General features: G+C 34.6%; 4 protein-coding genes and 1 non-coding gene across 7 annotated transcripts; all 5 read right to left on the bottom strand.

The window, feature by feature from the left end:
• Nucleotides 1–2121: 2121 nt before the first annotated feature.
• LOC132309385 (uncharacterized) lies at nucleotides 2122–4674 on the bottom strand. The gene is made up of 4 exons (XM_059807700.1): nucleotides 4328–4674; nucleotides 4161–4210; nucleotides 2693–3388; nucleotides 2122–2631 (listed from the first exon to the last, which is right to left on the bottom strand). Exons 3-4 carry the CDS (start codon nucleotides 3355–3357, stop codon nucleotides 2526–2528), a joined length of 771 nt encoding a protein of 256 aa, XP_059663683.1. The 5' UTR covers nucleotides 3358–3388; nucleotides 4161–4210; nucleotides 4328–4674; the 3' UTR covers nucleotides 2122–2525.
• A 675-nt stretch (nucleotides 4675–5349) lies between these two features.
• On the bottom strand, nucleotides 5350–7748 carry LOC132306675 (acyltransferase GLAUCE-like). The gene is made up of 2 exons (XM_059804172.1): nucleotides 7155–7748; nucleotides 5350–6625 (listed from the first exon to the last, which is right to left on the bottom strand). The coding sequence occupies exons 1-2, from the start codon at nucleotides 7581–7583 to the stop codon at nucleotides 5738–5740; spliced, it is 1317 nt and encodes a 438-aa protein (XP_059660155.1). The 5' UTR covers nucleotides 7584–7748; the 3' UTR covers nucleotides 5350–5737.
• Nucleotides 7749–8762: 1014 nt separating this feature from the next.
• LOC132306676 (uncharacterized) lies at nucleotides 8763–12797 on the bottom strand. Of its 3 annotated transcripts, none has more exons than XM_059804174.1 (4): nucleotides 12646–12797; nucleotides 10461–10659; nucleotides 9968–10293; nucleotides 8763–9874 (listed from the first exon to the last, which is right to left on the bottom strand). In XM_059804174.1, exons 3-4 carry the CDS (start codon nucleotides 10289–10291, stop codon nucleotides 9344–9346), a joined length of 855 nt encoding a protein of 284 aa, XP_059660157.1. In that variant the 5' UTR covers nucleotides 10292–10293; nucleotides 10461–10659; nucleotides 12646–12797; the 3' UTR covers nucleotides 8763–9343. The 3 variants fall into 3 exon arrangements, with proteins under 3 accessions (XP_059660157.1, XP_059660156.1, XP_059660158.1); XM_059804173.1 differs by having other exon boundaries at nucleotides 10461–10612; XM_059804175.1 differs by having other exon boundaries at nucleotides 10461–10563.
• Nucleotides 12798–23324: 10527 nt separating this feature from the next.
• LOC132306674 (putative pentatricopeptide repeat-containing protein At3g25060, mitochondrial) lies at nucleotides 23325–27556 on the bottom strand. The gene is made up of 2 exons (XM_059804171.1): nucleotides 24481–27556; nucleotides 23325–24341 (listed from the first exon to the last, which is right to left on the bottom strand). The coding sequence occupies exon 1, from the start codon at nucleotides 27423–27425 to the stop codon at nucleotides 25617–25619; it is 1809 nt and encodes a 602-aa protein (XP_059660154.1). The 5' UTR covers nucleotides 27426–27556; the 3' UTR covers nucleotides 23325–24341; nucleotides 24481–25616.
• Nucleotides 27557–27573: 17 nt separating this feature from the next.
• TRNAK-UUU (transfer RNA lysine (anticodon UUU)) lies at nucleotides 27574–27646 on the bottom strand. The gene has a single exon. It is a non-coding gene; the product is annotated as a tRNA-Lys (tRNA).
• Between the last annotated feature and the right edge of the window lie 239 nt (nucleotides 27647–27885).

Raw genomic sequence — 27885 nt, 5'->3', positions numbered from 1 at the left:
ATAAAATAATGCTAAGGATGGCAATATGTGATGGTGGTAGGGGTGCAACTTGGGTGGGCCCCAACCCAAAAATTTTGAAACTTGGGTTATGAAATTCACAAATTGGGCTCAAATCGGGTTGGGTTTTCAAAACCCAACAATGTTTTGGATTTGGCTCGAGTTGAAACCCTTTTTTTATATTTTAAAACTTTCAAATCTGAATTTTTTTTTTTTAAATCCAAATTAAATTTATTACCAAGTCAAAGAGGTCCCAGGAATGTATGGCCTTCTTGGCTTCCAAGAGGCTGCATCTTGTTGTCTTTTAGTTTCTGATATATATTTTACAAATCATAGTATGAATGAAAATTATCAGAGAACCATTTTTTTTTTTTTCGAAAACCATTTTAACTCCTGTACAATTCTGAAACAAAAATTTATTTCTTTTGTGTTCCGCATAAAAGTTCAGGTGATAAATAGATGTCTTTGCAATGCTAAAGAAATTCAAAGAGAAAAAATGGCAGTATTGTCGGCGCTAAAATCGGCCGGCTTAAGCCGATTTTAAATTGAGATGTTGTGGGCGTGCCAGAACCAAATATATGGTTCAATTGTGAGTTGTCAACTTGCAGTCTCTTAAGGATGGTTGACTTCAGGCGATTATAGGAGAAAGAGAACAAATAAACTCCTTAATGAGTTCTACTTGTCTTAGTTAAAAGAACTTTGCAGTGAATAATTTATAGTAATAGTTTTAGAGAATATAAAAGGGAAGAAGTATATATAGAAAGAAATATAAGGAAAGAAAGATAGAGAAAGAGAGAAAGAGGGAGAGAAAAATATCGAGATATAGAGAGAGATAGAGATAGAAAAGAAGTAGCAAGGAAGCTATTCTAAGAAAGGCTTGAAAAAACAAACAAATAAATTAAAGGATGGGTGCTGGACCTCTAGTACAGCATGCCTCTTTATTTATTTATAGAGAAAATGGTAAAACAAATTCCTAGATACAAGCATTCTAGTTGTATTATAATACAACTAAATAATTATTCAAATTAAATTAATCCTAACTGAATACTAATTCTCAACTAAATTTAAATACAGGATAAATATATAACTCTTAGCTAATGTATTTAAAGTTCAAAAATTTGCTATCCTATCTGCAGTACCCTGCATGTAGCTTTGTGCTTGTATAAAATTTGCCATGTCATTCAAACCAAGTTCTATCTGCTGATCTTTCAAACATAATCCATGTAAAACCCAATCTTCCTCTTAATTGCATTAAGACTTATTCCAAACGAAGCCCAAGTTAATTGTTTAGTCCAAGTAGGCTAAAATATTTCATAACCCAAACTCATTACTGCATGTCTTCAGCCCAATATGTTTACGGCCCAAACTCATTATTGTGTCACTCTTCACCAAGCCTAACTGTAACCCAAACCCAATTACCAAAATGAGTGTTAACAAGTATCAACCAATAAATTTTTCTTTAAAAAAAATTGATTTTCAAGCCAAGAAAACCAAAAATGTTATTTTCGCATATTTGTTTGAAAAAATAAAATTAAAATAAGATAAGTATTATTTTTGTTGTATTAATGAAATAAAATTAGAATTGGAAGCACACAAAAATTAATAATTGAATACTTAAGTGATAATACCAACGGGCCGCGAGAAAAAAAAAAAATACATATTTTCAAACAAAGATGTAATTTGCATATTTGAAGGAAAAAGAAAAAAAGAAAACCCGGGTTGAATGAGTCAACCAGTCCAGCCAGAGAAAATTTGGGTTAGGGTTACTTGAAAGCCCATATTTAGGGACATCAGGCTAACCCAACCCAACCCAACCCAACCCAACCCCTGCCCAACTTGCAGGCAAACATAATTATGATTTTAAAATAATAAAATTAGAATTTATCATAAAATTGGAAGGAAAAAAAAATTAGAAATCAGTTTTCTTGTGTTAGGGCACACTCATTCCCTCACGTTTCAACAGAGAAAAGACAACACGTTCTAAGAGTCTTTCTGAATTGTGGCATGAGTAGAGAGCTCCAGAATTGTGTGGATATATATATATATGTGTGTGTGTGCGTGTAATGGAGTAGTAACAAAAATTTTAACTAGTCCATCTTCCTAAACAATTAAACAATTAAATACTGAGTAAATAAATGCATTAGAATAACCAACTTCGAAAATTCGCCAAACATCAATAATTAAACAATACATCAATACTGGGTAAAGAAATCCATTGGAATAACCAGAAGAAAATTCGCCAAACACTAAACCCCCAACATTGCAACAAACCGGATAGATCCAAAAAAACCCAAAAACAGAATTGCTACAATCAGAACCATCTACCGCGAGACCAATCCAGGAACTCTCCCCGACTCGTACTTTTGTTCTTCAAAATCACTGCCGCTGCTTCTCTATAAACCTTATCTTCTTCGTCCTGAAAAAAAATATCATCACCATTGCAGTCATCATCGCTTTTGCAGTCATCGTCAGTATTCTGGCTTATGCAGTCATCATCATCTTCATCTTCAACTTCATCTTCGCAGTCATCATTCCTTTTCCCTTTGGCAGCGTCTGATCCTCCCAAGAGTCGCGTCTTTCATCTCATACCCGGATGAAGGTAAACTTAATTGAGGCACGGACCACAACTTCATATGCACGTGTACCTGTTCGGTTTCATATAGCAAATCATCCTCTGCAATTTCCTTTTTCTTACTTGTGTCTATAAAGCTTTGTCTGTGAAATACTATTTTCCCTATTTCTTTCAAATCTGTAATAACTATGGTCCCAATCTTGGTACCACACAGATGATGATATTTTTTTCTTCCGAAAAGTTCGAGTATTCATTACATCTTCCAAGTGAAAAAGTTTCCCGATGGCCATGGTAGTATGAAATAACACACGTACCCTATATCCCCTGTCTATCGGTGGTACTTCTACTTCTTCTTCAAAAGCGAGAAAAACCAAGTAGTTAAATTTGAGGCCATACTCGACCTTCCACTTGAATACACATCCTTCAGGACTGTTGCGGCAGAAACAGAGAGAGGGAACCTTTAGATGTAGAGATTTTATTGTATTGAATCTCCTAACGAACCCACCAACGGCCGTCATGTCATCAATATCCTGAATTTCAAGTGTGGCCGAATTGATATGGGAAAGGAGGGAAGCGAATCGCTTGGAGACGGTGAGACAACGGACTAGTGACTTGCCATCCACCACTTTGCTGAGGATGCAATCTAGGACATGGTCTGGAAGACGATCAAAAAGGTCTTCTTCTACTTCGTTTTTGCGGTTTGCCATTTTCTCTCTTTTGAAAGCTAGGATACGGTCTGGAATACATTTTTTTACTTTGTTCTTGCGATTTGCCTTGCGATTTCCCATTGTTGCTATATTTCTTCAGAGAATTCTTGCACTAAATCATAGAGGAACAGACAAAAGATTGGTATGGGTTAACATATATACTTCATGAACTCTCTGCTTATAGAGAGACTGTGCAATTATATGGAAGTCCTAAATCCTAATAATAGTAGGAAAAGAAGATGAGTTTGAGTTGTTGCCTAATTGGGTTAAAGGCTGTTGTTGTCATGGCAATGCAACAAATTCGTACGATAACAACATTAGCAGCAAGCCAAAACATCAATTGAAGCAAAAAAAAATGATTCTCAATTGGAACTTAGAAAGAAAGAACCCTTCCTCCAAAATGCTAATGATAACTACATTAGCAGAACAGGAAGCCAAATCAAGCACATATAGAAGAGTGATGACATGTATGTTGTCTTCATAATTTTTCAAGAAGAGTGATGGGGTAACAAGCTCTTATCAAATGTTTAAGTGAACAATTAATAAAGAATGAACTAACTATGATAACAAATTCACATAACAATAATTTATATAATTAATTAATCACATTAATATCAATTAATAAACCAAGAAGAAGTGGCAGCCCGTAACCATCTTCCCTTTGTAGGTCCATAGCAAGAGTCATGGCCATGAAAATATATGGAATTAGTGACATTATCCATGAAATATAAATGTATAATATTGGACAATTTTTCAGTTCAAAAGGGGGAAAAATCCTTTTTTTTCTTATAATCTCAGCAGAAACTAACGACAACTTAATTGATTGAAATTATCACCTTACAGAGAGACCCTACAAATTTCTAGGGGAAATTGTAAAATAGTACCTGGGTTAGAGAGGGTTAGGGCTTATCCTCTATGCTTGAAGAAATAACTTCTGCGATTGAAGAAAAAAATTAGAAAATCGATGAGAGTTCAGAGAAGGAAGAAAGCAGAAGCATAGAGATCGATGGAAAGTTTAGAGAAGGAAGAAAGGAGAACAAGGCCAGTGTACCTGGGCGGTTTTCCTCTGAAGGTGAAACTTGCAAAAGACGAAGCTCCAAACAATCATCCTCTGTGATTGAGGTTAGGGTTTCGTTGATGGATTCAAGAGAGTGAGGGCTAGGTTTCGTTTGAGATTGATAGGAGTAATGAAAAAAAATCTTCACTAGCAGCTTATTGCTCGGTAAAGTTTGTGTTTATGTGTTGCTAATTTCTTATTTATATTTTCTATTTTTTGAAGTTTAGAAAATCATTGTGTGGTAAAGTTGATTTGTTTCTTGATTCAATTCACTGGTATGAATTTTTTCAAGCGTTTAAAAAATAATAATAATAAATAAATAAAAATAAAAATAAAAAATTAAAGAGAGAACAGGGAATAAGTTTAAAAAGTTTAGGAGAGATATAAATAAAATATTAGTAATAAACCCGTATAAATTTAATTAAGTTTGCATATTAGTTGGGAACAAATGGAAATAACTTTTTTTTTTTTTGTCTCATAAAAAGGGGCTTTTGGGGACATGTTTCCAAAAATAAAAAATAAGAATAAATTTACCAAACATGTTTATCAGACTTATATCTATTTTTTATCGTTTCAGAAGCAAGAAACATGAAATAGAAACATTGCCAAAAGATCCCTTAATTTTTCACTATATTTTTTTAAATTCTTGATAAATGTTTTTAGAGTTACAAACCAAGCAGATATTTTTGGTATTTGTTGCAACTTAAAAATCAAATATATTTTACCTGTAAAATAATTTCCTTCAAAACACCAAAAGTGACTTGTGTTGCCAACTTACTTAAGTTGTTTTCCTAACACTGTATGGAAGCAAATTCTTGTGTTGCGAAATTTTCTTATTCCTCTGATCTTCTCCATATTTTGAGATTGTCAAGAGCAAAGGTTTGATTCATTTTTGCTACAAGATTTTTGTCTCTGTTGGTTCTCTCATGGACATTGGGGCTTTAGTTGTGATTTTGATACCTATTTTTCTTGTTTGGCTTTCGATTTGGCAATGTTGGCTAAGAAATTATGCTCTCTCCATTTAAGTGAGATCTGAAAGTGAACCTTTGAATAGATTAGTTCTTTTTTAATCCACCAACTGTTTTGACAGAATGTATAATCTCAATCTAGTTATCTTTGTTTGTTGATTTTTGTAATCATTGAAGCCTTGGTCAAGCTTCGAAAAACTAAAATTATTTTCAGGAGTTGAGCCAAACGTGGGAAGATAGGAGAGAAAAAATTATTTTACAAATAAAAAAAAAACAAAAACAAAAACTCTTACAAACAAACTAAAATTTTAGTAAGCGCACTTATCTGATTAACATTAATAACTTCTCATAATTGCAAGTTCATCATGAATTTTCTTTTATAATTCCCTATTGTTTTTCTAATGTCTACCAAAGGATCAAGTGAGTAGTCAATATGTCAATCTTCCATCATTAACCTATGAAACTCCTCCATTTGATTTTCAGGCAATTCCAGGCAGATGTTAAGGCCTCCCTCACCTTTCTGCTCCGGCAACAAAAACACCAAACCAGGTTTAATCACAACAGTAGTGTCGCATTTGCTTCTTCCCCATACAAACTCATTTTGCTCTAACCCTAATCTCCACCAAGCCACCAGTGAAAAAGTGTTTTCCCTACAAGGCACTCCTTTATTCACCTCCAACCAATCTATGCTAGACCTCACATACTCGTCATCCAATCTCTCTATCCCTTCCTGCACTTTCTTCACAAAAACATAGTCCTCTTCCTCCTTCAGCTCCCTCACGCTTGCTCGCGCAAAGCCATTAATCAGTGCATTTCCGGCAAAACCAACCGGTGCTTGTGGCACTACCATTTTCCTAACATTGACCGGGAACAACATTGTTGAAGTCTTCTCGTCGTGCATTTCCATTGCAATGCTCCGCGCTTTCCATATTTTTGCAGCTACAACTTGGAAAGTGGTGCAGTTTTTAAGTCTCCCTTTCCTCAGGACAGCCTTCTTTAGGTTGGCAATGCGTTGCCGGGACAAATGGATGAGGTGAGTGTGACAATGCTGCAATGAAGATTGCTCAATTGTGGTGTCATGACAACGGGCAGTGTACAAGTCGTCTGTTTCTGTTGCTTTTGAGTACTCATAGTGAGGGTGATTGATTTCAGGGGGGTTTCGCGCTTTGAATATCATCCGGTCAGGGTTTGGCACGACAACCATTTCTTCACCTCGAGTGAGAGCAGCCATGTTAGACGCAAATTCGTGAATTGCTACCCCATCCATGATGCAGTGGTTGTATCTTGAAGCCATTGCTAAGCTTCCACATTTCAACTGTGTTAACTGCCATAAGATGACACTTTTAGTTTTGGTACCTAACTAAAGTTTTCACCACCAAGAATCTGAATTGAATGACAAGATCATGAAGCCTAGGCCATTTCAGTGTGTCAAATTTTGTCTAAATGTAATCTTGAAACATTGATTTGATCTTATAAACTTTAATCATCAAATTCATTAAAATGTAAGACCTATTTAAAAAAAAACAATTCTCAAGAATTTAGGGCATGCTTGATTTATCACTCAGAAAACAGTTTTGTGTTTTGAAAGTCAGGAAACTGTATAAAAACCTTGGTTAATTTTCTTAAAACAATTATAAAAAGGTCTGTTTCTGAATAACTATTTTTATAATTATCTAAAAACAATTTTATGAGTTTTTGAAAAATGTTCTCTGAGCGACAAATCAAGCAAGTTTCAGAAAACGAAAACTGTTTTCAAAAAACTATAAAAGATAGTTCTAAAAACAGATTTTGAGAACTGTTTTCAAAAAATTGAACCAAACAAACCCGTATGTGATTGGACTACCATGAATTACCTGGAGAAACAAAAGTGGCATGTGTGTTATCTCCATCTGTTCTTCACCCTTTTCATGCAAGCAAGCAACGAATTGCTTAAACTCTGGCTTTGATGCCGTAAGATTGCCAAGCTGCCTCAACTCGGTCTCGGTTGTTGCTGCTGCAACCACAACACCAGCACCATTACAATCAATCTCTAGTCTGCGGCTGTCTTCCATAGATGGCACGAGCCGGCCTGCAAAAAAGTCATAGTCCACAAACAACCGACCAAGCGCGCAGTAAAAGTATTTACAAGCTTGACTAAAGCTCATTTGTGGAGGATCAAAGAAAGACACTGATTCTTGGTAAGCAACAAGGCCAAGGTCTATGTTCGATAAGAAAATTCGCCTTTTTTCCGTAAGCTTCTCAGGAACAATGACAACTTTCTCAACTAACTTCACCTTTTCCATTATGTATTCAGATTTCTTATCTACATTAGAGAAAAAGCCAAGTATGAACTCTAGTTCTTTGAAGTTGTTTTCATGGTTTGATACTGTGTGCTTTTATATAGGTGCAAAATTCATGTGGCACTTGGTGTTGGTCTTTTAAATGAAAATGGTGGTTTCAAAAGCACAAGTTAATGTTGTTTGACATTTATTATTTGATAGAATGGCTTTTACTGATGAAAGAAACTGAAATTTGATTTAATAAAGCTCTATAAATATATACCAAGGATGGTAACATTACTTTTGGAATTAATTGTCCCTTTTTTTGATGGTGTGAACTTTTATCACAACCAAACAACTCCTTTCGTATCCATAATACCTCTGTACAGAATTTTAAACTTTCATGTATAGGAAAGGAAAATGATATTCAAACCTAGTAGTTAGGTGTTACAAGTGTCTCATATCTAAATGGGTGTATATATAGGTTGGGTGTTAACTCCATCTAACAGCTTAAACTTTTGAGTCGGATCGCGAAGCATCCGGCCCATTACAATTGGTATCAGTGCCAAACCCAATTCTTGATCGAATGTACGCCAAGTGCCTAGCCTGGAAGTGTCTGTATCCCTACCCCGGGAAAAGTTACCCAACCGCAACGAGGGCGTTGTGAGATCGGGTGGGAGAGAATGACTACCATTAATGGCGTTGCGAGATCGGATCTGAGAGAATGACTACCATTAATGGCGTCAAGGGGTGTACTCAAAAAAATGTTGTTGATCCCCAACCCGTCCAATTTGCACTACCAATGTTCAACTTTGTTTTTCATTTAACAATTTTTTCAACCAAATGAATTTTGGAATCCTTTTTTCCTATCCATCATAATATAAAAATAATTTTTTTAAAAAATGAACATTGTTCTTATGGGATTTACAATTGAATAGTTTTGACCAAATGAGCGGGCGTTTTTTGTTAGTCATCGTTTTTCTTTTTATCTCCACCATGTAAAACTTTTCATGTAAAATGTTTTTATTTTTTTTTATTTTCCGGGGATTATACAAGATCCTGAAAATATTTTCCAAATTTTTTCGGAAAATGATTTTTTAAGGAAAAAAAAAAAAAAAAAACCCCTCCCTCTACAAGAGTAAAATGACCCAAAGAACTGGCCAAGACCTTTGTGCGGCCTGTGGCTGAGGCAAAGTTTACACATCAGTTTCAATTTTTTCTTTCCCCAATAAATGAGTGTATATTATTATAGTATATACCCACTCAAAGAAGATCCAGCAATACAATGAAAAAAAAGAAAAAAAAAAAAAACATTCATATAGAAAATAGAACTAAAAAACATCCATGCACCCACCAAGAAAGAGGCTCAACAGTCTTAAACAACAGAAGATAAACTGAAAACATTACGTAAGAAGATAGATAAGTGAACCAATACCAAACAGAAAATCCCTCTAGCTAGCTGAGCAGCAGGCTTCAGACCTCCAATATGCATTCTACAATTCCTTCACAAATCTAAGGAAGAATCATAGTTCCTGCACCTTGCGCGGTGTCAACCATTCCACCACGGCTTGCACGCACCTGCTCTGGATAACCAACTCATGCCGTGACTGCCGTCGTCAATCCAGTAACCAAGAAACTAGACCTTATGCAAAGCATGCACCTTTTTCACATAGAGCTGATTTTCCCTTATGATCTGGAATTGGTCATAGTCTGCCATCAGTCCATATACCCCGAATGGTTGCAGTGAACAAGTTCTTACTGACTTTAGTTCTCTCTCTCACCATCTAATGTGCTTCCTTTTGAAACTTTTTAAGCCAAAGCTTTCGAAGCCTGTCATTCTTGACAAGAAATGCCTTAGAAAGCATTTCATGCTGCACCAAATAATCAAATGCTGTGGCAAGAAACTCCTCATCAAAACCACCCGTCTTCATCACCTCTTGATATAGCTTGTTAATATCGAATCCATTGTCAGTCAACTTACTAAGTGCAGCAGCTACCTCTCCAAGTTTTGCCGAAATGCTTTCAAGTAGATCTGTCTCATAGGAGGTGCGACTTCTCTTGCCATGTTGTCTTGATTGGGATGGCGTTGTACTTGATGAGCTCACCCTTTTTCCAATATCTTCATCCATTGATGCTTCTTCAGTACCAAGGCTATCATCTAAAGGCACCAACTCAACCACCGGTCTAGCTTCCAAATTTACGTTAGCTAATGATTTAGCAAAATTTCCTTTTGTTTTATCCTTACCGACAACTAGAGAGATTTCATCATACATTTCGATCTTTTTGTTGAGGTACTTTTCATGACTAGGATTAAGCTGTTATAGAATTAAAAGAGAGATTAAAATTCAAAAACTATAAACGCTCAATATTCATTAAAATAACAACACTGATCATGGAAAAGAACATACCTGAATATGTTCATCATATGCGGTTGGACTAGCTACTACCATCTTCACGTTCTCATCCCATCCAAATTCTGATTTTTCACGAAGTTGCTCTATCGTCGACCATACATTTTTTACGGTTCTAAGACGGTGTTCTACATGATCGGATGAGCATTCAACTCCATAATGCTCTGCTACTGCATTTGCTACGCGATTAAACGAAGTAACTTTAAACCTATTATTAGGTCTATTCCCTCTATTCACCTCATCGGCAAGAATATTCAATAGCATTCTCTCCATTGGTTTTGTCCACCTAAACTGCTTCGAACCTTCTCCTTTTTTTCCCATATCTGTCAATATAAGACAACAAATACAATCATACATTAAGGCTCAAACAAACAAACAAAAAATGCAAACTTAAGTGGTCTCCTTGAGAGATAATGTAGTGTTATAACTAATAATTGTCAGAAAGAAACATCATTTACATGCTAACCAAACAGAGAAAACATTCATGTACCTGAATGAGAGAAAATATGTAGAGCACAAGGACAGACGCGAACAAAAAAGGCCCAACCAAGCTGAAGTCCTTGCCTCTCTCCAGAATGTGTTTGAGGGTTAAGCTAACAACCATAACAGCTGTTAGAATCCCAGCCTCCAAAACTATTTTCCCTTTTGGCAATAATCCACAAGCAAAAAAAGGGAAAAGGATCAACTTGCTGAATTCAATAAACAAATTTCCGTGAGAAGCACAAAATAAGAAAATAATAATACCAAAGATTATCACGATCGGTCTAATATTTTCTACAAGTACTCAACCATCCCATAGAACAACTGCCAGTCTACCTTTCATGCCACATGCATTAGAACACAAACTGTTAAAACACACACTGCAACTATCTATTTACTTAGTCTGTGCTGGGAAGATCAGATTCTGGGCCTCCTGCCACTGGATATACATATTTCTTCTAAAACTTGTACCAACATTGTAATAACAATCATCTCATTTGAACAGGTGAATCAATCACAATGCTCGGAAGCCTAGAAGTCAGGATCAAACAAGGAGGCTAATGTTGATAAATTAGGATTAATAATTTAGCACTTATGATTTGTGTTTTGAGAATCAAAGAAGCCTAGCCATAATAGAAATTGCAATTTGATTTTAAGCATACAATGTGTCAGTAACGCGAGGATCTTTATTTGAACTACACATGTTCATGTTATTCTGGTGGAAGAAAGCTTATTTGGGCAGAATCATTGATCTAGTTGATACATGTTAAAATAGTAGGAGATCGTACAAGTATACGTTTATTAAGACTTACCCATACAAATTAATCTGAATATATTTAGAGGGAATTAAGAGTTTATTGAAAATCGAAGAGGGGTGTCATTTGCCAATAGGAGTCCCGGCGGTGTTCATTTAATCTGATATGTTTGAAGCTTTTCTAAAAATAAGCTCTTATATATTGAAATTTTCATTGAAAGATTATTTGAGTTTTTAAATATCTCAAAAACTGTTTCAATTGGTTAATAAAAAAGCTCATACTCTCTTGATATATGGTTATTAGACTAACATGGTTAGGCGTATAGAGAAAAACAAATGAGATAGATGTCCGACGAAAAGGATATGAAAAGTTCAGAAACTCGGTGAACAAAAATAGAAGGAGAAATGAATAATGAGAAATGATCATGGGATTCTATTAGGAAAAAGAGATGCAACAAAGATCATGTCTGAAGAATACAAAATCTCTTATTAGTTCTTACTTGAAAGTAAAGGAATTATTTAGATCATACGATAAGAAAGTCTTTCCTATGGTAAAAACTAGAAAACATCACGTTGCTTCAATATATATACTTTGGAGTTCAAGAAATAACAAAAAGGATTTTACAACATTAATTGTTCACATAAGCCATATCTAGCACAGTTTAAAGTATAGCAAGCAGGTAAACAAAGCTAAAACACAACAAAAAACAGGAGCTACATCTGGTTGTAAAGCAAAATATGTAAAAGCCAATTCCACAAGATAATAAATACCCACCAAATAACACATCCTAGACATGCCAACAATCACACAGGATCAATTGAAACAAGCCCAAAAAAATAATAATAATAAAATAAAATAAAAATTATATCTGGTTGATGAGCATTGGTGGGTAATTTGTTAGATATAAATATACAAATACGTGTGTGTATGCATTTAGTAAAAATAGTGCTTGTGTTAAAAGTCAGCTCATAGTCATATGATAGAAATGATTAAAGATCAATTCAGCCCATTATCATATGATATAAATGATTAAAGATACAAAGTAAATTCTGATTTGGGTTTTAATCATTGAAATCATTTCCATACATACTTATTAAAATATAAACATCAAACATACAGTCAATGGAAAGCCCAAAATATACACAAAAGCACATATTAATATACAAATATACGTAACATATTAATATACAAAAATACATTACATACATACATATGTATAGAGACAGATATTAGAAACTGCTACCCGAAACAGAAGAGAGAACAGAGGGGCAAAGACTCAGAGACTGAATTGGACTGTAGTATCCAGAATCCCAATGGATGAAAATCTGGACACCACCAACGAATCTGAATGCGATTTTGAATGGAATCGAAAAGTTCAAAAGCTAAAAAGAGAGACCATATATATATATGCAGATATATACATGTATATAGAGCTAATACCTTCTAGAGTTCTTCAAGAGTTTGAATGAAATCGAGGGATCAATACGTTCGATGGTCTAGGGTTTCACGGTGGAGAGAGATAGAGAGAAGGGGGAGGGTAAGTCACGGTGACGATGTGTTTGGAGAGCGTAAAATGACTTACCGTGATTAGAGTGGTAAGTCATTTTTCTGAAAAATTCGTACAAGATTTTCCTAAGTAAAATATTTTACATATTATTTTGACAATAAAAAATAATAACTGTTTAAAAATATTTTACGTCAAAACAATAAATTCAATATTTTTTTAAAAACCAAACATAAATTCAAAACAAAATAGAAAATAGGGTGAACTATACTAAACCCTCCTTTTTCTTTTCTATCTGTGTTTTTTATTAAACTCCCATGTTCTATTTTTTTTGTCAAAAAACCCCCTTTAACCATTAGAGGGGTTGATTTAACTAATTTTGCTTAACTAACTATTAGAGGGGGTTGATTTAATTCTCAAATATATATATATATATCTAGTAAATAAATTTCAAGAAAAAAAAAAACCTAGATTTATATTGGGAAAAAAAATTAGGCATTATTTTTGGTAGTGTCCCTTTAATAAATCTATATAAAATAAAAATCAATAAAAACTAAATAAATGAATGCACAATATAATTCTGAAATATATATATATATATATATATATATATATATATAGCAAATAAATTTCAAGGAAAAAAAACCTAGATTTATATTGGAAAAAAACCATTGCAACAACATGTACTCTTCTTCTTGTTCAACTTCTTTTATTTACCCATCATTATAATATTATATATAATTTGTATCATAATATAATGGTATATATAATATGTATCATTAAATATTATTTAAATATATTTTCATTTTCATCTAGCCTTCAGACCAATATAAATCTAGGTTTTTTTTTTTTATTTAGGAAAAAAATCTAGGTTTTTTTTTCTTGAAATTTATTTGCTATATATATATATATATATATTTGAGATTTATATTATGCATTCATTTATTTGGTTTTTATTTATTTTCATTTTATATAGATTTATTAAAGGGACACTACCAAAATAATGCCTAATTTTTTTTTTCAAATATAAATCTAGGTTTTTTTTTCTTGAAATTTATTTTCTATATATATATTTGAGAATTAAATCACCTCCGTTTAATAGTTAGTTAATAGACATTAGTTAAATCACCCCCTCTAATAATTGCGAGGTTTTTTTTGACAAAAAAAAATATAAAATGAGAGTTTAGTGAAAAATACAAATAAAAAAAAAGAGTTTATTGTAGTTCACCCTAGAAAATATTTTGAATTTCTTATGAAATTTGAACAAGGGGTCCAAGATTGAACCTTTTTGCACAATTTTTTCAAGAGATCCCAAAATTAAATGAGCCAACTCAATAAGTCAATAGTAGTAATCTCTCTCATCCCTTCTCTCTTTGACAAACAAACTAATGTGTTACATCCTCCTTCCCTTCTCTTTCATCTAATCCGAACAAAAATGAAACTTATTATTTCAATTCTACACTTAAATTCTTCAACTTATTATTTTCTATAATTTTGAAAAATTTTCAAAAGTAATTTTTTTTTCCAAAGATTTTTTTATGGCACTTTTGCTAGTATTTTTAAAAGTATAAAGAGTTTCAATATTTCAGTACATTAATTTATTTAATAATATATTAGTAGGAAATACGGAAATTCAATAAAAGGAAATCTAATAAGAGATATATACAATATTAAAAAATTAAGCCATTGAAATTCAATAAAAGAAAATCTAATTAGAGAAGGAAATTTTAATACTAAAAAACTTATTTATTTAATTCAATAGAAGAAAATATATAGATATAGATAAATCTAATTTGAGAAGGAATTATATAATATTAAAAATTAAACTACTTAAATTCAATAAAAGGAAAGCTAATCCGACAAGAAAATATATAACATTAAAAAAAACTTATTTATTTAATTCAATAAAAGAAAATCTAATTAGAGAAGGAAATACTAATAATAATAATATAGTAGTAGGAAATACTGAAATTCAATAAATGAAAATCCAATTAGAGAATGAAATATATAATATTAAAAAAATTATTTAATAATATACTAGTCTAAAATAATAATAATAACAATAATAATAATAATAATAGTAGTAGTAGTAGAAGAAGAAGTAGGAAATCTAATTAGAGATGAAAATATATAATATTTAAAAACTGAATTATTGAAATTTCAATAAAAGAAAATTTAATTAGTGAATAAAATATATAATATTGAATATTTACAATTATACACACACTTTTACTCACATCGTAAGTGAGTTTCACTAGTATTATTAAAAGTACAAAAAAATCACATTATTGAATTTCAATATTTCAGTGCATTAATTTATTTTAATAATATTTTATATATTTTTTAAATAAGTTTTTATTATTATATATCCTGTTAGATTTTCTTTTCAATCAAACTTTTTCTATTCCTTTTTTACTCTCTCCCTTTTCTATTCATTTTTTACCCTCTCAACTACTCATAAGAATTCTAATTCTCAACCCTAAAATTACTTTTTCCACAATTCTAATAAAGAAATAATCAAACTTTTAGTAATTAATTTTTCAATTAGCCATTAGGGTTTGCCGCTAAGTACAATCAGGTATCGTTCTGTTGTAGTCATTGTTAGAGTTGCACTACACAATCAACCGAATTTGATTCCAGTTGTTGTGGAGGAAACGCAAAATAACAACGCATGTTGTTCAAGGAATAATCAAGCAATCACAAAGAAAAAGAAAAAATCACACACAAGAACACAAGATATACATGGTTCACCCAAATCTTAGGGCTACGTTCATGGAGCACACCGAACAAATTCACTATGAAAAAGATGAAGAATTATAAAGAGAATTTTCTCTCAATCTCTCTCAATTGTTCTCTCTTGTATTGGCACAAAATTTTCTCTAACTTTCTCACCCTATTTATAGAGTCCCCAAACTTGTCCTACAAGAATTTGTCTTTTGTAGAATCCAAAACCAATAAGGAAGTTAAATCAGATTAGGAAACTGAATTTTCCTTAAACCAATAAGGAAGTCAAATCAGATTAGGAAACTGGATTTTCCCTAACAGATTTGGAAACTGAATTTTTCCTAAAATTCAGTACTCTTGAAGTTTCCACATAATTAAATCTTCCTAAAAATATTCCACCTAATCAGACTCCACAAAACCACAACAATCTCCCACTTAGAGTCTGGAGCACTTGTAAACCCATTCCATCTTCTTCTCATGCATGTCCCATACATGTCGGTGCACTTCTTTTCGTCTTCAAGCTAGAAGACCAACTGAAGTTGTGCATAACTTTAGTTTCTCCATGGTCACTGTCTTAGTCAACATGTTAACCGGATTCTTGGTGCCAAGTATTTTCTCAAGTGTCAACACCCTATCTTCTAACAAAGATCTGATAAAGTGATACCGAAGTCCTATATGCTTGGTCCTTGAATGAAATGCTGAATTCTTTGCCAGATGTATCGTACTCTGACTATCACTGTGCAAAACATTCTTCACCTATTCGAATCCCAACTCTGTTAACAAACATTGTAACCAAATCATCTCCTTACTGGCCTCTGTCATCGCCACATACTCTGCCTCTATAGTAGATAACGCTACAATCCTCTGTATTTGCGAAACCCAATTAACTGCAGTTGTACCCACCATGAACACATACCCGGTAGTACTTCTTTTGTGATTCACCTCACCAGCAAAGTCTGAATCTACATAACTATGTAGCTTCACTTTACCCCTTCTGAAACATAAACATCTGTCTGTGGTACCCCGTAGATATCTCAATATCCACTTTACTGCTTCCCAGTGTAGCTTGCCCGGATCCTTCATGAATCTGCTTACTGCTCCCACTGCATATGCAATGTTTGGTCTTGTGCACACCATGTCATACATCAAACTTCCAATGGCTAAGGCATATGGAATTTTAGCCATAAAGTTTTTCTCATCTTCTGTCTTCGGATACTGATCTTGAGATAATCAGAAGTGATTAGCTAAAGGAATACTCACCGCCTTAGCATTATTCATGTTGAACCTCTTCTGAACCCGTTCAACGTACTCAGCCTGAGGCAAAGTACTTTTCTGTTTGTCTCTGCTAATCTTCATCCCAAGAATTTGCTTCGCTGCACCAAGATCCTTCATCTCGAATTCACTAGACAACTGCTTCTTCAATTTGCTGATTTCTTCAAAATCAGAACCTGCCACTTACATGTCATCAACATAAAGTAGAAGGATAATGAAACTTGACTTGAACCTGTTAAAGTAACAGCAATGGTCAGCGTTGCACTTGTTGTAGCCATGTCGCTTCATAAAACCATCAAACTTCTTGTACCACTGCCTCGGGGATTGCTTCAAACCATATAAGCTTTTCTTCAACTTGCACACTAGTTTCTCTTTCCCTTTGATTGAGAAACCCTCCGGTTGTTGCATGTAAATCTCCTCCTCAAGGTCACCATGGAGGAAAGCAGTTTTGACATCTAACTGCTCAAGGTGCAACCCTTCTGCTGCAACAATGCTAAGAACTGAGCGAATGGTACTTAGTTTCACAACTGGGGAAAAAATGTCTGTGTAGTCAATGCCTTGCTTTTGCTGAAAGCCTTTGACCACTAATCTTGCCTTGTATCTCTTGGAACCATCGTGTTCCTCTTTTACCCTGTACACCCATTTGTTGTGAAGAGCTTTCTTCCCCATGGGCAACTTGGCTAGTTCCCATGTTTTATTGGAGATAAGGGACTTCATCTCATCTTCTATTACAAGCTCCCACTTGCTAGCATTTTCAACTTGACATACTTCATCATAGCATTCAGGTTCACCATCATCTGTGAGCAACATATAATCCAAATATTTCCTATTCGGTACATGAGGTCACGTAGACCTTTTAGGTGCAGGCATAGGAGATAGAATCCGCGGTGAACTATGCTCTGTGAGTTCTGGCCAAGAATCTTCATCTGTCTACTCTGCATCAATGCTCTCTGGATTATCAGCCAACTCAACAAACTCAGGTTTACTCTGTACAGGACTAGTTAACTGTGCTGTATCTCTATCCCTGTACATCACCTTCTCGTTGAAAATCACATCTCTAATTCTGATGATTTTCTTGTTCTGATTATCCCAGAGTCGATAACCAAACTCATCTCCGCCATACCCAACGAAGATGCATTTTAGTGACTTGGGGTCGAGCTTTCCCCTAGCATGGTCACTAATATGCGCATATGCAATAAAACCAAAAAGTTTCAACCATGAAAGATTTACCTCTTTGCCACTCCATACATCTTCTGGTATTCGATGCTTCAAAGGCACCGATGGTCCACGATTTATTAGGTAGGATGCTGTATTGACCGCTTCTGCCCAAAACTGTTTGGGTAGACCGAATGTAAGCGCATGATTCTGGCTCTTTTGGTCAATGTTTGGTTCATTCATTCTGCCATCCCATTCTCCTGTAGGGTTCCTTGCACAGTCCTCTTTAATCTGATCATATTATCAAAACAGAACTTCTTGAACCCAGTGTCTTCATACTCACCACTATTGTCTGATCTCAACCTCTTGATCTTCAAACCTGTCTCATTCTCTACCATGGCCTTCCACTTCTTGAACACATCAAATACCTCAGATTTGTGCTTCAAAAAATAAACCCATACCTTCCTCATGTGATCATCAATGAAAGTCATGAAGTAGGATTTTCCGCCAATGGATGAAACAGTGGTTGGCCCCAAACATCTGTGTGAACTAACTTAAGTTTCTCCTTTCTGAGATCTCTGCCACTCTTCTTGAAACTGACCCTCTTCTGCTTGCCCATCACGTAACTCTCACAGAAGTCAATATCAATTGCCCGTATGCCTGGTAGTTTCCCCTTTGAGTGCATAATCTTGAGCCCCCTTTCACTCATGCGACCTAGTCTCTGGTGCCAAAGGTTGTGATCTTCTCTATTTTCTGCAACTGTTATAAACCCACAAGCACTGGTAGTTGCGTAGAGAGTGTCATATTTCTTACCACGTGCAATGGTCATAGCGCCTCTGGAAACTCTTCACGAGTCTCCATTGAAGGTTGTAACAAAACCGTCATCTGACAATTATCCCACCGAAATCATATTCTTCCTCAAGTCAGGGATGTGTCTCACATCCTTCAACTTCCAAGCTAACCCATTCAACTTGATTTGCACTTCACCTTTGCCAACGACGTTGCAAGGCTGATCATCACCAAGATACACCTTACCAAGGTTACTCGGTTCATAGCTATTAAATAGCTCTTTGTTTGAGGTGCCATGAAACGATGCGCCAGAATCTAAAACCCATGACTCCGCCTTGCTCTTCAAAGAGCATATCAATGCATCATCTGATTCTTCTGAGACAAAATTTGCTTCAGTTTTTCTGTCGGTTCCCTTCTTTAGAAGTCTGCAATCAACACAGTAATGTCACTTCTTCCCACAATTCCAACACTCAATGTCATTGAGATCTGTGGAATTCCTAAAATTTTGAGACTGTGTCCTTCTATTCCTTGACTTGGATCTGCCTCTGTTTCTATTATTGTTGCCCTTCTTCTTGTTTGAACCATTGCCTCTACTTTCAACATTCAACGCCGAACCACTGGTGGAAACCCCTGCTGTTTGCCTTCTGATTTCTTCAATCAGAATCATGCTCACAACTTCATCAAACTTCAACTTGGTCTTCCCTGCAGAGCTACTGATCGCTGTAACTATGCCACTCCAACTCTCGGGTAAACTGCCTTAGAATTACCAGTGCTTGGACCTCGTCTTTGAAGTCGATATCAATAGACTCTAATTGCCCAACTATCTCGTTGAACGCATTTAGATGTTTGTTGAACTTACCACCTTCGACTATCTTCATGTTGAATAACTTCTTGATCAAGTGCACCTTGTTCGCTGCAGAAGGCTATTCATACATACTAGCAAAGGGCTGCCATAAGGGACATCGTCGTCTTTTCGTTCTTGTTATTAAAGGCGACTGACTTTGACAACGTCAATCTGACGGTTCCAAGAGCCTTCCTATCAAGTAATTCCCAATCTGCATCCTTTGTATCCTCTGGCTTCTCTCCCAAATGTTGATACAATTTTTTCTGAAACAACAGGTCTTCTATTTGCATCTTCTAGAAATCAAAGTTTGTGCCATCGAACTTTTTGATCATAGATGTGGATGTCTTATCTTCTGATGCCATTACTCCTACTTAAACGGACAGATCTGATAAAAAAACTTTCAGAATTTCGTCAAACACCTTCTGTACCCTAGGTTCTCAACCAAAGGCTCTGATACCAGTTGTTAGAGTTGCACTACACAATCAACCGAATTTGATTCCAGTTGTTGTGACGAAAACGCAAAATAATAATGCACGTTGTTCGAGGAATTATCAAGCAATCACAAAGAAGAAAAAAATCACACACAAGCAGTGGCGTAGCCAGAAATTTTCTTCAATGGAGGCAATTTTTAACAGCAATAATATATATATATATATATATATATATATATATATATATTATTTGAACCAAAATAATATATGTAAAAATTAAATAGTACTAAATATTTCAGAATATTTTTCATATTCTTAAAGCACGCAGTCGAGTTTTCAAAATGTTCATGACATAATAATAGTAAATTTAGATGATAAAAAAATATATATGAGATTACCTGTCTCCGCACGACAGTATTTGTTTGAATTTTGTGAATTTTTGAAATATTGAAGACTCGCCAAAAGAAAAATGTTGAAGATTGAAAATGTGATGGAAATTAACAACGCATTTGTTTTTTGGTAAAGTTAAAAGCATGAAAGAATATCTTATATTTTTTGAAAAAGTGAGAAAAAATATAATATTTTGAGAAAGTGAAAAAAAAAAAAAAATCATATTTTTTGGAAAGATTATATTCCATTTTTTTATTTTTTTTTAATACCAATGGTCATTTGGTTATATATATACAGTATATATATGTGCAATGTCAACTTTTAGTAGGACAATTATAAAAATATAAAAATCTTTCCATATAAAATTGAAAAAAATTAAAAAAATTAAAAATTCAGTGGGGACAGCTGCCCCCACTTGTCCCAATGTGGCTACGCCACTGCACACAAGAACACAAGATATACATGGTTCACCCAAATTTTAAGGCTACGTCCATGGAGCACACCGAACAAATTCATTATGAAAAAGATAAAGAATTACAAGAAGAATTCTCTCTTAATCTCTCTCAATTGCTCTCTCTTGTATTGGTACAAATTTTTCTCTAACTTTCTCACCCTATTTATAGAGTCCCAAAACTTGTCTTACAAGAATTTGCCTTTTATAGAATCCAAAACCAATAAGAAAGTTAAATCAAATTAGGAAACTGAATTTTCCTTAAACCAATAAGGAAGTCAAATCAGATTAGGAAACTGAATTTTTCCTAAAGTTCACTACTCGTGAAAATTTTTATATAATTAAATCTTTTTAAAAATCTTCCACCTAATCAGACTCCACAAAACCACAACAGTCATTGTGGCTTCAATTCCACGATAATGTAGTTTCCTTTGACATAACCTACCATTACACTCAGTTCAGATGTGATTTATTAATTAAAAAGTATGGTTCTGTCTAATTTTTTAAGTTTGCACGATGATGTAGTTACCTTTCACTTTATTTTTTATTTTTGGAATTTGATGAAATAAGTTTTGTCCAAGTTTAGAATTTTTTTTTTCTTGTCCATTGTATAGTTTGGCTGCATCCGTTTTTGTAGAACAAAATCTGAAAGTACAATTAATTTAATTTGTCCACACATAACAAGAAAACTCCAATCACCAGCTTTCTCATAAGCATGAAAACATATGTAATTATTATTAGGAGGGTATTTTGGACTAATTCTCAATATATATGTAATTATTTTATTTTATTTAAGTAAAGTGAAAAATAAATCTTTAAAATAAATCATTTAGAACTCTAACTCAACTAATTTACAAAATTACAATTACAAATAAACACATCCTCAAATGCAAACTTTGCTACTAATTTCACACATGACCTCTTTTATATACGAAATGTCCCCTCATATATGGTAAAAACGAAAAATAAAAAGCGTGCTGGTGTAGAGTGACTTTTAGATTTTAGAATAGTAGAATAAAGAATATTTTAGAAGTATAACTATTTAGATATTTAAATGGAGATTTTCCATAGATTTTGACGCTTGATTTGTAATGCATCCTATTTATCATTCATTAGGGAGGAGATGCCTATATATAAAGTAGGAGTTTTCTCAGTATAGGTAAGAGTTTGAGTCGTAACATCAATATATTATGGGTGTGTATTCTCTTGGGAAGCAATGGAAGTATAATTAATTGATTATAGAGAATTACCTACCACTTATTTAGCTCTTAGATTGAGGGCGTGCCCACCATGATTTTTTCCCCGAATCTGTTGTTAGTCCTGCCCGGCCAATCATTACCTCTGTAGGATAAAAAAATTGTAATATATTAATATATAGTTAATTTTGTATCAATATTTTTATATAAAAAAAATTTATAGAGTAAGAATTTTCTTATTACATGTATAATTTCATTACGAATCAACTCATCAATATCTTTTTCATTCACTATTGTATAAATATCTAATTGTTTTAAGTTATTTGATTCTTCATTTGTTGAATTTTCACTTAAATATTTATCAGAGTTTATTTTTTAAATTGAATTAATTTATCTATTCCGATTATTTTCAAAGTTTTTTGTATCCCAATTTATACTTTTCGTAGACATATTAAATGATATAGGGCAAATTGCATAAAATCCTCTAATTTAAATTTTTGGCAGAAAACCCCTCTGCAAAAAAACAAAAAAAAAAAAAAAAAAAAAAAAAATTGCCATAAACCCACCAAGTATTTTGGTTGTCGCAACACTACCCCTCAATCGGAAAAATCATTTTATGGGACGAAATTGCCCCTCCCAACCATTTAAAGGTTTTTTTTTTTCTTTTCTTTTCTTTTTTTTTTTTAATAATTGAAACAAAGTCACTTTAAACTATATGTATATATAGTTTTTTTTTAAATGCAATTAGCTAGACATAAATGAGAATGGCCATTCCATTCCTCTCTAGTACACCACATGCAATGAAGTTCACAATTGTGTTTTCTTTTCAAGGAACAAAAATAAAAATAAAAATAAAAAGTGCCCTTTTTTTTGTACACAAGTCATCCGTTACATTTCATGCTAGTGTGTACATTTTTACACACAATTTCCAATTTAATTTTTAAAACGTTAAAAGAAATCCTCTTGTTTGAGGGAGAAATGAATTCTTCTTCCAACTTTTTGTGTTACATTATTATTTTGAATTAAATCATAGTTTCTTTATTTAATAATACAACCATCTTCATCTAAATCGGACAATTTAATCGCAATTTTTTTCTTTCTCTTCTTTTTTGTAATACCACTTGCAATAGTTAACTTAAGTCATTAAGTAATGTTACACACCCTCCCATATAATGTCCAAATATTTCTCATTCGGGTTTAGACGTGGGACAATCCTCCCATAATAATATTCCAATTCTAAATATGTTGTTTGAACCCACCCTCAATTCAATTTGTTTGAAATTCTGAAATACAATACAAATTCAAAAAGTAAGATAAAAATTGAAAGAACAATACTTAAATCCTTACCGGTAAGAATGCATTCCATTTTGACTGCTATTGTATTTCAATAACATAAAGCAGCAAAGAGATGGTCTGTAGAATCTTCATCAGCAAAACATAAATGGCAAACTCGAACAGCAGTGATCCCCTTAAGTCTTTGGTTGAACAGTGATGGTAACCTATCATTAGAAATCAAACAGCAACTGTAGGAAACTCTTGGACGACAACCATTCCAACACAAGAAATACCAATAAACTTCAGGTTTGTGATTTCGAACTGCCTGCCAAGCAGCCTTAAAACTGAACCTACCACTTCTCCAAGAAATAGAGTCAGTCCCCTGTCTGAGCTGGACAGAAAGAAGGAAATTATTGAATTGTCTAATAGCAGGTGAAGATGGTGAAGGAAAGTTCCACTGACCATTCCTGAATAGAACAGCAACCATTGCATCTTTAGGAATCTGCAATTCTCTAGGAGAGAACTTCTGCAACAACGTCTGACCTTGACACCAGGGGCTGTAAATAACTACTCCTCGACAGAGTTGGCTTCTTTAAGTGAAAGTGATGAAGGGGCCCTTCCGGCATTCCCAACAGACCGACCTGATCATCCCAATCCGGTTGTCCTCATCACAGTCAAGGAACAGCCTAGTGTCACAACCATCTGCTATAAGATAACATACACTTCAACCATAGATCTCCAAATAATTGAATGAGAAGATGATGGCATTGCAGCCCAGTAGTTGGTAGAATATCTCCTTCTGAACCAAGCAACCCAAAGGCAGTCCTCGGATCTCAAGAACTCCCAAGAAAGTTCGCAGGTAGAGGAAAGATTAATGTCCACCAATTTCCTAAGCCCCAAACCACCGTCCAACTTTGTGGAAGTAACACAATTCCAGTTCAAAACGCATAATACATCATAGCCACATTCCAAGACTTTTGAGGACAAGAACAGAAGATATCCTAACCCGCTCATTCCGTGACTTTGAGATAGAGAAGAGAAGACTTTATGAAGAAGCTCAAAATTTGATATTCTTCCTCGGAAAAGATATCCAAACCTGCTAAATCTGCATTGAAGAAAATACAACCATACTGAATCAATGAAAGTGATTATATGCATTGGTACATCAAACTCATTATCTTTAAAAAAAAAAAAAAAAAAAAAGAGCTAGAGAATGACAAAGGCACATAAGTGATAACTCTAACCAGTCAATAATCTTTGCAGCGATTATTTTTTGGCGCTATCAAATGCTGCTGGCAATGAGATGGATCCAGAATAAATAGATACTGAGTCTGCGAAGTTACCCATTCTATATTTATTCTTGCTGTGGTGGAGATATTATACAAGTCACAACTATTTAGTCTTTGTCCTGTACAGGGATCATCAACAATATATACTGTAGTAGATTAAGGAACCTTTAAATTTGCATCCTCTAGATGTTCATTGCATTGCACTGTACTTGTTTGAACACGACAACTCAAAAGTTCCTCAAATGCAGGATCAACGTTAGACCATTGCATTAGAGCAATACCCATCAGATTCTGGAAAAGATCATAAGATGCTCTATGGTATTAGGACCTTGAGTGGAAACAAAAGGAAAAATTGGCAGCACTATCTGGTGGACATTCTGGTAGTTTGTGAGAATCATATAAGAACACATTCAGGCTTGAAAAATCTCTCTGTTTCTTTCAACATATTCATGTGCAATTTATACTAAAGACTTTCAAAATGAGCTGTTGTTGTTATGGGGAACAAGTAAGCATTTGGTTTTGACAAAAAACTCCTTTTATCTCGGCTGAGGTTTTGTAAAGCATGAAACTGATCCAAAGTCATAGGGCAAAGACATTAGTGAATGTCAGGACACAAATGAGTCAAATGCTATTAGATATAGCCAGGTGATTAGAAGATGTTCCTTCTTGATGCAGCTTCCACCACTCGTGCTCTATCAGCAACACGTTATGACGTTCCTTCCATTAAAGGTGGTAAACACTGGGATAAAGACTTGGGCATTTGAACTAAGAAATCCCCAATATAGAAAAGCAAAATTTTGCATGTCTGACTAACCAGTAGTCACCACAAGAGCAAGTCTGGAGATATCAGAGTCAACTGAAGCAATCACTACTCTCAATATCCACAATTATGGATATAATTTAGTTGTTTAATGGTAGTCCCCACAAAATATTGAGGTTCTTAGTGATTTGTAATTTGGTTCCTGCCCGTGTTCGAGAGCCCAAAAGCAATAGCAATTCTTGCACCTTGATTACACACGCTTGCTAGCACTTCCTCTACAACATCTACTCAACAAAGCCTTTCCCAACTATTTGGTGTTGCTTTCACAATTCTATTCTTCTACATCAAGATCCTGCAACATAATTTCATTCTGTGGGGTATAACCAAGAGCTCTCATCTCAAGTTCCAGCCTCTCCAGAAATTTGGCAATCTCTTCATATTGAGGGTGGCTCTTATCTTCCATAACAAAAGCATGGAGGTTCCTGTTCACTTCCACTGCGCTGTATCCTGGTACTTTCTTCATTCCAGTTCTTCTCATGACCTTTCTGACCTCGGCTACTTCGTTCCACTTCCTCTCTGTTGCAAAAAAATTTGAAACCAAAGCATAAATTCCCGGGTCATCAGGATTTAACTCAAGAACCTTCTTTGCCGCCAACTCTCCAATCAACTTCTTCCCATGGTTAAGGCTTCCTGACAAGAGTGCAACCCAAACAGCAACCCCTGGTTCACTTGTCATGGAATCTACCAGTTGACGGGCTTCTTCTACTTTTCCTCGACGAGCTAAAAGATCAACCATACAAGCATAATGCTTTTCACTTGGTTGGATCCTGAATTCTCTAAGCATGACATCAAACCAATATTGACCTTCTTCAACAAGACCAGAATGACTAAAAGCCGACAGAAGAGAAGCAAATGTTACATGGTCCGGTTTTAAGTCTGTCTCTAACATCTGGAGAAAGAGTGAGAGAGCTTCCTTTCCTTGTCCATGGATTCCATAGCTAGCAATCATTGCATTCCAAGAGATTGAATCCCTAGAACTTATCCGATCAAAGAGTGCACGTGCAGCGGAGAGGGCTCCACATTTGGAGTACATATCAATCACTGCAGTGCCTGAAACTTGATCAAACTCAAGCCTTCTCACAATATATCCATGTATTGATCTACCCAATTTCAGAAACCCAACCTGAGAACAGGCCAGAAGTGCGCTCACAAGTGACACTAGATCCGGTTTCAATCCAAAACTTTGCATCTCCACCAACAATTCAAGAGCATTCCCTGCAAAACCATTTTGAGCATAGCCAGAAATCAAAGCACTCCAAGAAATGACATTTCTGTAATACATTTTCCTAAATACGCGAGAAGCAAGCTCCAACAGTCCATTCTTGGCGTACATGTCCACAAGACTAGTTTGAACTACTACATCCATAGAAATATCTCTCCGAATCATATACCCATGAATAGAAAGACCCAATTTTGCATCTCCAAGATTTGCACAAGCCTGAATCAGTCCCAACATCACAACCCCATCTCCTTCCATTCCCTCCTTTCGCATACTGTGATACATATCCACAGCCACACTTGCCTCCCCACTCTGTGCAAAACCCGTGATCATCGTTGTCCAAGAAACAAGATCCCTTCTTGGCATTTTATCAAACACACCCATTGCTCTGTCCATCTTCTCACACTTGGCATACAAATTCAAAACAGAACACCCAACAAAAACATCATGCTCATATCCACATTCCACGGCTCGGCTTCTAATTTCTTCACCCATTTCCAAATCCAACAAGCTCGCACACGCCTTGATTGCCACCGTGAAAGTCGAGCTGTCGGGTCTAACTCCTTCCAAATTCATCTGATGATAAAGATTTATAACCTCAACCGGGCAATCCTTACGCGAATACGCGATGATCATTGCATTCCAAGCATCTATCCTTCTCTTGGGCGATTTATCAAACACCTTGCGGGCCAACGGGATGTCACCATTTCGAGCATAGGATGCTACTAGTTGGGCATTTGAAGTTCCATGGCTAAACAACCCAGATAAGATCATGAGAGAATGGACTTTAGCTACGGTTGCTCTGTCTTTACAAGCTAAAAGTATAGATTTGAGATCCTTTGGGCATGGAAATACCCGCATCTATGTGTGTGTTTGTGAAGAAACTTCAAAAATTTTGTGTTACAGTTTGTAGTCGTTACAACACAATAACAACAATGTGTTGAATTTATATTCTTAAAAAAAAACAAAAAAACAGGGCGCAAAAGTATAAAAAGAAAAAATAAGTAGACGCCGTCTGTGGGAATCGAACCCACGACCACGTGGTTAAAAGCCACGCGCTCTACCAGCTGAGCTAAGACGGCTTGGTTGATTAACATTTCTGTAGGTTAAATTCATTATTATAAAAGAGTTGATAAAAAAGGTTACCCAAAAAAAAAACAACAAAAAACTTAGCTTTCCTCTTCTTGGCTCAGTTTTTGTTTGTCAAGCTATGGTTAATTTGAATTTAAAAGTTAAAATAAAGATTGATCAAAATAAATCATTTACAAACCTAACAAATCAATCATATTTCTAAATCTTTAAATGTTTTTGTTATCACATA

This window comes from Cornus florida, unplaced genomic scaffold (assembly GCF_030987335.1).
Source record: "Cornus florida cultivar Cherokee Brave unplaced genomic scaffold, ASM3098733v1 CherokeeBrave_3.0.0_Hap2_Chr05, whole genome shotgun sequence".
Lineage (NCBI taxonomy): Eukaryota > Viridiplantae > Streptophyta > Magnoliopsida > Cornales > Cornaceae > Cornus > Cornus florida.
Note: the sequence above shows the minus strand (reverse complement) of the source record. Positions and strands in the feature narration are given on the sequence as shown.